This window comes from Solanum pennellii, chromosome 3, assembly GCF_001406875.1.
Source record: "Solanum pennellii chromosome 3, SPENNV200".
Classification (NCBI taxonomy): Eukaryota; Viridiplantae; Streptophyta; class Magnoliopsida; order Solanales; family Solanaceae; genus Solanum; species Solanum pennellii.
Genome location: NC_028639.1, coordinates 28383834 through 28395409, shown reverse-complemented (window position 1 = coordinate 28395409; position 11576 = coordinate 28383834). Strand labels below are relative to the sequence as shown.

The 11576-nt window shown below is 29.7% G+C and overlaps 1 protein-coding gene across 6 annotated transcripts; it reads left to right on the top strand.

The window, feature by feature from the left end:
• Nucleotides 1-270: 270 nt before the first annotated feature.
• On the top strand, nucleotides 271-7065 carry LOC114076559. Of its 6 annotated transcripts, none has more exons than XR_003577553.1 (3): nucleotides 271-634; nucleotides 1116-1355; nucleotides 6861-7065. XR_003577553.1 is itself a non-coding variant. In XM_027915881.1 (3 exons), exons 1-3 carry the CDS (start codon nucleotides 476-478, stop codon nucleotides 6984-6986), a joined length of 360 nt encoding a protein of 119 aa, XP_027771682.1. In that variant the 5' UTR covers nucleotides 271-475; the 3' UTR covers nucleotides 6987-7065. The 6 variants fall into 6 exon arrangements, 4 of the variants coding, with proteins under 4 accessions (XP_027771682.1, XP_027771685.1, XP_027771683.1 ...); XR_003577554.1 differs by having other exon boundaries at nucleotides 6807-7065; XM_027915881.1 differs by having other exon boundaries at nucleotides 1281-1355.
• Nucleotides 7066-11576: the final 4511 nt, after the last annotated feature.

The window sequence follows — 11576 nt, the reverse complement described above, 5'->3', positions numbered from 1 at the left end:
AGTATGAAATACGTTGATTAATTATGTATGAAATACATCATCAATTAAAGAAATATCGATTATCAATTTAAGACGAGATTTATATGTTAGATTTGAATTTAGGAGGAATATAATTTAAATTTAAAAAAATTAACTTGATCGATAAATTAAATCCTAACCTTTTATCTCTTATTAAATCAAGGATTATGATTAAATCTTTTATGCTTCCCTATTTTAAACACTAAAAGACCAAAACCTAAAATTTTTGTTCTCCTCCTCCCCTCTCCTTGGAAGGAGCCCCCCCCCCCTCCCCCTCTCTCTCCATTCTTTCCGGCGAGCAACAACAGCTGCGAGCAACAGCTCCGGCGCCACCCTCTCCTATCTCCTCCTCTCCGTCTTCTCTCCCTCTCATCTCCCTCCGCTTCTCATTCCTTTCACCCTTCCCTTTCTTTTTTCCCTTTTTCTCTCCTCTCTTTGCAGGATCAGTCCAGCAGCGATGGACTCCGGCGAGGAGAGCAGCAAGCAATCGCTGACGGAAAGACCATCGGCAGGAGCAAGCAGCAGCCCTGCGCAACAGAAACAGCAACGAGGAACAACACAACGGCAACAACAATTTTCAGCGAAGTTCAAGACAGATCTCAACAGATCTGTCCAGGTACATTCGCTTTAAATTATTATCTCGCCTTTTAACATTTTTATTCTTCTCTTTTACCTGTAGTCTGATTTCAATTTTCATGAAAATCTCATGTATGTTTATCTGAAAATCGATATGCATCTTGTTTAAAGTATGTTAATATTCTGAGGTTTGGCTAGATAGGTTCCCTAACGCGCCTTCATTCGTTAGGTAATATTTTTGTCATATTTTTGTTGTTAATAAATGGTTCTATCATAAAGAAAACAATTATATAACGTCGTGTTTGGGATGAATTAGTAGGTTGGTAGAATCCATACTTGAGTTGAGCACTTGATGTTAGTGAATCAAATTGAACTATTTTGAAATAAAAATATAAATGACTTAAGAGTATGACTTCATGCCCTACTTGATCTTCTTGTATGTAACATGTGCGTGTAAATAGACTCAAACTCTATTTTTCTAGTTTTAACTCTTTTCCCTCTTTTCGTGCTCGGAGAGACAGACAGAGAGGGGACTCTTTCATACCTGCTAACTCCTAGGATGAGAAGTAGGTCCCTTGTTTTTGGCAGGAAGAGTTCCAGCCTTTGTTGCCCCTCGGTAGAGTGAGTCTACTTAGCGAACTGGCAGGACGCGGAGATCTATTGATCAATATGAATCTCGAGGCTAGGCAACTCAAGAAGCTCTACATATAAAAAAGTTGATACAAGATTATACTATTTCTTTCATCAAAGTAGGAGATAAGGTTTGGTGATTCAAAATCTCTAAAGTTCAAGTACAATTATTTTCTATAACGTGTTTGTATCCACCTACTTGATCTGTGTCCATCTTGTGTTTACACTTAACTTTAAATTTAGAAATAATATATTTGTTAAGTATAAGTATCAACACTAGTTGATCCTATTGATGACAAAATCGATTTTCTTGCAAGATCGATTTGTGTCCATCAAGTGTTGACACTTAACATTAAATTTAGAAACAATATATTTTTTAATTATAAGTATCAACACTAGTTGATCCAATTATGACAAAATCGATTTTTCTGCAAGATTGATTTGTGTCCATCTAGTGTTAACACTTAACTATAAATTTAGAAATAATATATTTGTTAAGTATAAGTATCAACACTACTTGATCCTATTGATGACAAAATCAATTCTCTTGCAAGATCGATTTATGTCCATCTAGTGTTGACACTTAGAAAGTTGTTAAGTTCTTTAAATAAGTTAATGTGATTTAGTTGGTGAATATAGTGTTGAAATTAAGTTAAAACTAAACTAATTACACTTAGAAAGATGTTAAGTTCTTCAAATAAATAATGTGATTTATTTGGTGAATATAGTGTTGGAATTAAGTTAAACTAAACCAATTACACTTAGAAAGTTGTTAAGTTCTTTAAATAAGTTAATGCAATTTAGTTGGTAAATATAGTGTTGGAACTAGGTTAAAATTAAACTAATTACACTTAGAAAAATCTTAAGTTCTTCAAATAAGTTAATGTGATTTAGTTTGTGAATAAAGTGTTGGAATTAAGTTAAATCTAAACTAATTAAACTTATAAAGTTGTTAAGTTTTTTAAATAAATAAATGTGATTTATTTGGTGAATATAATGTAGGAATTAAGTTAAAACTAAACTAATTAGACTTAGAAAGTTGTTAAGTTCGTTAAATAAGTTAATGTGATTTAGTTGGTGAATATAGTATTTGAATTAACTCAAAACTAAACTAATTAGACTTAGAAAGTTGTTAAGTTCTTTAAATAAGTTAATGTGATTTAGTTAGTGAATATAGTGTTTGAATTAAGTTAAAACTAAACTAATTACACTTAGATAAATGTTAAGTTCTTTAAATAAGTAAATGTAATTTAGTTGGTGAATATAGTGTTGGAATTAAGTTAAAACTAAACTAATTAGACTTAGAATTTTGTTAAGTTCTTTAAATAAGTTAATGTGATTTATTTGGTGAATATAGTGTTGTAATTAAGGTAAAAATAAAATAATTAGACATAGAAAGTTGTTAAGTTCTTTAAATAAGTTAATACGATTTAGTTGGTCAATATAGTGTTGGCACTGAGTTAAAATTAAACTAATTACACTTAGAAAGATGTTAATTTCTTTAAATAAGTTAATGTAATTTAGTTGGTGAACATAGTGTTGGAATTAAGTTAAAACTAAACTAATTAAACTTAGAAAGTTGTTAAGTTCTTTAAATAAGTTAATGTGATTTATTTGGTCAATATAGTGTTTGAATTAAGTTAAAACTAAACTAATTAGAATTAGAAAGTTGCTAAGTTCTTTGAATAAGTTAATGTGATTTAGTTGGTGAATATCGTGTTTGAATTAAGTTAAAACTAAAATAATTACACTTAGAAAGATGTTAAGTTCTTTAAATAAGTAAATGTAATTTAGTTGGTGAATATAGTGTTGAAATTAAGTTAAAACTAAACTAATTTGATTTAAAAAGTTCTTAAGTTCTTTAAATAACTTAATGTGGTTTAGTTGGTGAATATAGTGTTGTAATTAAGTTATAACTAAACAAATTAGAATTAGAAAGATGTTAAATCCTTTAAATAAGTTAATGTGATTTAGTTGGTGAACATAGTGTTGGAAATAAGTTAAAATTAAACTAATTACTCTTAGAAAGATGTTAGGTTCTTCAAATAAGTAAATGTGATTTAATTGGTGAATATAGTTCTTGAAATAAGTTAAAACTAAAATAATTACACTTATAAAGATGTTAAGTTCTTTAAATAAATTTTAATGTGACTTAGTTGGTGAATATAGTGTTGGAATAAAGTTAACTAAACTAATTAGACTTAGAAAGATGTTAAGTTCTTTAAATAAGTAAATGTGATTTAGTTGGTGAATATAGTGTTTGAATTAACTTAAAACTAAACTAATTAGACTTAGAAAGATGTTAAGTTCTTCAAATAAGTAAATGTGATTTAGTTGGTGAATATAGTGTTTTAATTAAGTTAAAATTAAACTAATTAGACCTAGAAAGATGTTAAGTTCATTAAATAAATTAATGTGATTTAGTTGGTGAATTTAGTGTTGGAATTAAGTTAAAACTAAACTAATTAGACTTAGAAAGATGTTAAGTTCTTTAAATAAGTTAATGTGATTTATTTGGTGAATATAGTTTTTGAATTAAGTTAAAACTAAACTAATTAGAATTAGAAAGTTGTTAAGCTCTTCAAATAAGTAAATGTGATTTAGTTGGTGAATATAGTGTTTGAATTAAGTTTGAACTAAACTAATTACACTAAGAAAGATGTTAAGTTCTTTAAATAAGTTTATGTGATTTAGTTGGTGAATATAGTGTTGGAATTAAGTTAAAACTAAACTAATTAGATTTAGAAAGTTCTTAAGTTCTTTAAATAAGTTAATGTGGTTTAGTTGGTTAATATAGTGTTGGAATTAAGTTAAAACTAGACTAATTAGAATTAGAAAGATGTTAAGTCCTTTAAATAAGTTAATGTGATTTAGTTGGTGAACATAGTGATGGAAATAAGTTAAAATTAAACTAATTACTCTAAGAAAGATGTTAGGTTTTTCAAATAAGTAAATGTGATTTAATTGGTTAATATAGTGCTTGAAATAAGTTAAAACTAAAATAATTACACTTATAAAGATGTTAAGTTCTTTAAATAAATTAATGTGATTTAGTTGGTGAATATATTGTTGGAATAAAGTTAACTAAACTAATTAGACTTAGAAAGATGTTAAGTTCTTTAAATAAGTAAATGTGATTTAGTTGGTGAATATAGTGTTTGAATTAACTTAAAACTAAACTAGTTAGACTTGGAAAGATGTTAAGTTCTTCAAATAAGTAAATGTGATTTAGTTGGTGAATATAGTGTTTTAATTAAGTTAAAATTAAACTAATTAGACCTAGAAAGATGTTAAGTTCATTAAATAAATTAATGTGATTTAGTTGGTGAATATAGTGTTGGAATTAAGTTAAAACTAAACTAATTAGACTTATAAAGATGTTAAGTTCTTCAAATAAGTAAATGTGATTTAGTTGGTCAATATAGTGTTTGAATTAAGTTAAAACTAAACTAATTAGACTTAGAAAGATGGTAAGCCTTTCAAATAAGTAAATGTGATTTAGTTAGTGAATATAGTGTTTTAATTAAGTTAAAACTAAACTAATTACACTTAGAAAGATGTTAAGTTCTTTAAATAAGTAAATGTGATTTAGTTGGTGAATATAGTGTTGGAATTAAGTTAAAACTAAACTAATTAGATTTAGAAAGTTCTTAAGTTCTTTAAATAAGTTAATGTGGTTTAGTTGGTGAATATAGCGTTGGAATTAAGCTAAAACTAAACTAATTAGAATTAGAAAGATGTTAAGTCCTCTAAATAAGTTAATGTGATTTAGTTGGTGAACATAGTGTTGGAAATAAGTTAAAATTAAACTAATTACTCTTAGAAAGATGTTAGGTTCTTCAAATAAGTAAATGTGATTTAATTGGTGAATATAGTGCTTGAAATAAGTTAAAACTAAAATAATTACACTTATAAAGATGTTAAGTTCTTTAAATAAATTAATGTGATTTAGTTGGTGAATATAGCGTTTGAATTAAGTTTAAACTAAACTGATTAGACTTAGAAAGTTGTTAAGTTCTTTAAATAAGTTAAATATGATTTAGTTGGTAAATATAGTGTTGGAACTAAGTTGATATTAAACTAATTAGACTTAGAAAGATGTTAAGTTCTTTAAATAAGTTAATGAGATTTAGTTGGTGAATATAGTGTTGGAGTTAAGTTAAAACTAAACTAATTAGACTTAGAAAGATGTTAAAATCTTCAAATAAGTAAATGTGATTTAGTTGGTGAATGCAGTGTTGGAATTAAGTTAAAACTAAACTAATATTAGACTTAGAAAGATGTTAAGTTCTTCAAATAAGTAAATGTGATTTAGTTTGTCAATATAGTGTTGGAGTTAAGTTAAAACTAAACTAATTAGACTTCGAAAGATGTTAAGCTCTTCAAATAAATAAATGTGATTTAGTTGGTGAATATAGTGTTTGAATTAAGTTAAAACTAAACTAATTAGACTTAGAAAATTGTTAAATTCTTTAAATAAGTTAATGTGATTTAGTTGGTGAATATAGTGTTGGAATTAAATTAAACTAAATTAATTACACTTAGAAAGATGTTAAGTTCTTCAAATTTGTTAGGCGATTTAGTTGGTGACAATAGTGTTGGAATTAAGTTAAAACTATACTAATTACATTTAGAAAAATGTTAAGTTCTTTAAATAAGTAACTGTGATTTAGTTGGTGAATATAGTGTCTGAATTAAGTTAAAACTAAACTAATTAGATTTAGAAAATGTTTAAGTTCTTTAAATAAGTTAATGCGATTTAGTTGGTCAATATAGTGTTGGAACTAAGTTAAAATTTAACTAATTACACTTATAAAGATGTTAAGTTCTTTAAATAAGTTAATGTGATTTAATTGGTGAATATAGTGTTGGAACTTAGTTAAAACAAGACTAATTAGATCTAGAAAGTTGATAAGTTGTTTAAAGTTAAAGTGATTTAGGTGGTGAATGTAGTGTTTGAATTAAGTTAAAACTAAACTAGTTACACTTAGAGAGATGTTAAGTTCTTTAAATAAGTAAATGTGATTTAGTTGGTGAATATAGTGTTGGAATTAAGTTAAAACTAAACAAATTAGACTTGAAAAAATGTTAAGTCATTTAAATAAGTTAATTTAATTTAGTTGGTCAATATAGTGTTTGAATTAAGTTTAAACTAAACTAACTAGACTTAGAAAGTTATTAAGTTCTTTAAATAAGTTAAATGCGATTTAGTTGGTAAATATAGTGTTGGAACTAAGTTAATATTAAACTAATTAGACTTAGCAAGATGTTAAGTTTTTAAAATAAGTTAATGTGATTTAGTTGGTGAATATAGTGTTGGAGTTAAGTTAAAACTAAACTAATTAGACTTAGAAAGATGTTAAGTTCTTCAATTAAGTAAATGTGATTTAGTTGGTGAATTTAGTGTTTAAATTAAGTTAAAACTAAATTAATTGGACTTTTTTTTTAACAAAATAACTAATTATACTTAGAAAGTTGTTAAGTTTTTTAAATAAGTTAATATGATTTAGTTGGTCAATATAGTGTTGGAATTTAGTTAAAACTAAAGTAATTACACTTAAAAAAATGTTCTTTAAATGCAGGGAAAAAGGGGTATGCAGCGCTTCCGGCCCAACTAACTTTTCTTTTTGAATCAGGAAATACTCTTCCTCCATGTCCGGCAAGCAGTGATGATGGAGCTGATCAAGAGGGTGATGAGAATGATAAGGGTGATAAGGAGAGTGATGGTGATAAAGAGTAGTTGTATTGGTTTGACATTTTAGACTTCTATATTTTTGGAATTGTTTGATCGTATTTTAGTTAATTTTGAAGTTGAATGAAGTTTATTTTGAAATAGTTTAATGTATATGTTGAAAATATTGTGTTGTTTTGGTTTGATGAAGTTTATTTTAAAATAGCTCATTTGGAATTCTTTGAGTTGGATGAAGATTATTTTGAAATAGCTTATTTGGAATTCTTTGTGTTGTTTGATATAAATATGCAGGTGGAATACTAAAATTGCAGCTTAATGCTGCCAGTTTTGTAGCAAAAATATCGACCTCCATAGGTGAGAATCTCAAAAATAAGAAATAAAAATACCGACCTTCGGATGTCGAAATCTAAAAAATAAGAAATGAAAATACCGACCTCCGGATGTCGGAATTTAGAAAATAAGAAATGAAAAAACCGACCTCCAGAGGTCGGAATCTAAAAAAATAAGAAATAAAAATACTGACCTCCGGATGTCGAAATCTCAAGAATAACAGAAATAAAAATATCGACCTCCGGAGGTCGGAATCTAAAAATTAAGAAATAAAAATACCGACCTCCGGAGGTCGTAATCTAAAAAATAAGAAATAGAAATACCGATCTCCAGAGTTGAAATCTAAAAAATAAGAAATAAAAATACCAACCTCCGGAGGTCGGAAACTAAAAAAAAGGAATGAAAAAATCGACCTCCGGAGGTCGGAATCTCAAAAATAAGAAATAAAAATTCCAACTTCTGGAGGTCGCAATCTCTAAAATAAGAAATAAAAATACCGACTTCCGGAGGTCGGTATTTTAAAATTTAAGAAGTAAATATTCTGACCTCCGAAAGACGGAAATAATAAAAATAAAAATAAACAAAAATATTAAAGTGACCTCCGAAAATCGAAAAATAAAATAATAAATTTTACCGACTTAAATTAAAACTGACCTCGAGAGCTCCGTAAATACTGACCTCCAGAGGTCGAAATTGAATGACGACCAAGCTTTTTTCGGCCTAAGCTGGGCAGTCGGTTTTTGATCTGTATTTCAGGAATACCGACCTCTGGAGGTCGGTATTCACTATTTTTTTAGTAGTGTCTCTTAAGATCAACGAAGCTTTGATATCGTTGATGTTTCTTTTTTAATGAGGCAGCACAAAAAAATTGAAAATATCTCTTAATATTTGATTAATCATAATAGCGCTTTAAATAACCAACTTGATAACATAATATGCAGAAAATCTGCATAACAAGAATTTTAAAGGACAGATAATCTGCATAACACGAATTTAAAAGGACAAAATAATCTAAACAAATCTAACAAATATTCAAAATTCAAATTCATCTTAAAACTAGTTAGCTTATTATTTAAAGAAAAATGACTACAGTAACTAAAAGAAAGCTCAACAAAAATACTTCATAGTCAGGGGTTGGCAAACTTAATTTCTTTCGATAGGAGAAAGAAGTGTTTTGATTAATCATGTATTGCTCTCGCTTCCGATCTACACCCTAGCAGCAATATATCCTCCTATTGGTGTGGTATACCAAAATGGAAAAATGTTAAAGAGATTTCTTTGGTTGTTCGGGTGAGAAAAAGAAAATGCACTAGGCCTCTTAGAACTCGATGTGTTATCCATATGATGAAGGAGGTGCCTCCTTTAGAAGACATCAAGACATTTGTAAAGCTTTTATTACCAAATAGTGGTGGAAATAGTGGTGGACCTTAAGGGAAACCAACTCTTTATAGAGGGAGTTTGATGGCTAAGTATTGCCAAAGAATTCATCATTGGATTAAGAGGTGGGGAAACTCTCACTGTTGGAATGCTATGTGCAAAATCAAAAGTACTATGGATCAATATATACTATGGAAAGTAGGCAGAGGAGATGGTCAGTGTGGCAAGATAATTGGACAGGATCAGGATTTGGAGCTCTCTGGCAATATTTCCCTGATGATAGAAAACCAAGAGAGCGAAGAATTCCTCTGGATAACATTTCCATCAGAATGTTAATCAAGTTATGGTGGACTTGGAAACAAAGAATCCAGTCCTGAACATGCTAATGAAATGTCTCCCTGTTATGGCCTTGTCGGAATTGTGGAAAGCAAGATGTGGGGCTAAATACGATAAGGACATTTACAACACAAGGAAAACTATTAACAATATCTCTACACCTTTAGTCCTGATACTTAAAAGGACATTTTAAGGAGATTAAGTTTGACCCTGCCTGGGAATCAGTTAGTTACTTGCTGATAAGCAACATCTCCGACAGAAGAATTGTTCAGGTTAAATGGTTGAAGCCCTCTAACAGCTGCGTGAAGATTAATTTTGACGGATGTTGTAAAGTTATTGTGGAGGCAGAGGGGTGATTCGAGACCACCGTGGGCATCTTAATTTTTGCTTATTCATTAAATCTTGGACATGGTACCAACAATTTGGCAGAGGCTAAAGCATTGTTGTATGGAGTTGAATGGTGTGTGAGGAATGAATATGATTATATTTTAGCGGAAAGCGACTCCAAGGTCATGGTAAACTGTGTGAATGACATCAACTCTATTACCATAGAGAATTTATGATGAAGTGAGAGAATTGAAAGCTCATACGGAGACTACTGGCTTCATTTTAAGCCACTGCTACAGAGAGGCAAACAAAGTTGCGGATCATCTGGCATCTCTTAGTCACGACTATCCGAACATCATGGCCTATGATGTTTTTGCAAAACTAACGACTAGTTAAAAGGACTAATGAACATGGATAGGTGGGAGATGACAAACTTTAGAACCATGAAGAAGAAGAGGAATGATCTGATTTGGGAACCTCCTTGAGAGCAATTTGTGTACTGGCAATCGATAATATAGATTTTGTTATATTGGCTTACTTGGTCAATATCTTGCATTTCTTCATCTCAAATAGGATAGCTTGATATCCTCTTCTCTTATTAGGGAGTAGTAATTCACTGATCTGTATCTCCCTCAGATCATATGTAACTTTTTGCTGGAAGATGAATAAAATGCAATTTATATAATTAAAAAAATAACCAACATGATCAAACAAAGTTGTTAAGTATCGTGTGATGATGAGATCTCATCTCACCTCCTTCTAGTATGAAATGCGACCTATTAATTTCTGGAATAAACGACTACATAGAAGCTGCTTAGAATATGCCACGTAGCCTAACATATTGATTATTGTTTGAAACATGTATTACCATGAATGCGCTTCCATGCAGAAGTAAAAAAAAGAAAGAAGCAACTTCACCCTTAAAGACCAAAAGACGAGCACACTTCACCTTAAACTAGAGGTTATTAAATTGCCTGTTGCACTCCCACAGTAAGTCACAACTCTAACATTGTGAAGTTACATGAACGGACTTATCAGGTAAACACTAACCTGCAGCATCCATGAACGACCTCAAAAACAAAAAGCGAACAGTTAAAAGAAAATATATAAGCTTGCAATGGACGATCCATCAAGAGAGAAACGCGTAGAGATGATTCTTGAACAAACACATATGTATACTGCATGGCACACACATGACACATGATAAACACATGCATATATATGCTATGAAGCTTAACATTAAAATACTGTGCTGAAAACCATCTATAGACACCAACAGGGAATGAATAATTCCAATGTTAAGGGGGATCATAAATAAATTGCAACACCTGCCAGACTGCAATGCTTTTTGTTTCTCACTTAAGCAAGAAACTAAGTTGCCACAATTTCTAATTACCAATCAGCATATCATTACAACAATTTGAAAAATATGTTAAAATTTGATATACCAATAAACTGAGATATAAATTTAAATTGCATTTTAATTTCAACATTGAATGTTACTTCAGTTATTATAATTATTGGATACCAGTGAAAGAATAATAATTGAAAAAGCTTTTGATTTCCTTCTGTCACCAATTTAACTAGATAATGAATCATCTTATTTGTTATCTTAAATTTTTCTCACTAATGAACTTAACTATAAATGGAATAATCAACCCCTTCTTGACTCCTCATTAAATGAAATGATAGAGACGAGTAGAAGATTTCTACTGAAGGTATGTTCATTTTTATTTGGTTATCTTCTTTGATTGTTTACGAAAACATATATTCCTTTTTTAAGCACTATCGAAGTAATGCATCAGAAAAAGAGATTAAAAGGACATTATAAGCAACGTGCTCAAACAGGAATGCTTAGTGCCACGTGATGATGAGATCTCACCTCCTTCTATGCCCCTCTCTAGTATGAGACCAGACCTATTAATTTCTAGAATAAATGACCATAAAGATACTGCTTAGAGTATGCCCCTCACATGACAACATGGATACTGCTTAGAGAGTAGCCCGAAATATGGTATCACGATAATTCTAATCCCCATCAATTATCGTTTGAAACATCTATCAACATGAATGCGCTTCCCGGCGTAAGCAAAGAAAAGAAAGAAACAACTTCACCAACCACTCAGTTAAAGAATAATCAAAGTGTTACAATTTGAGCACGTAATTTATATATACCTTCCTGAGGAGCCTGAGAAACAAGTTCCAATGCTTTTCAATTGACATTTAAAGACCAACAGGCGAGAACATACTTCACCTTACACTAGAGATTGTCAAATTACCTGTTGCACTC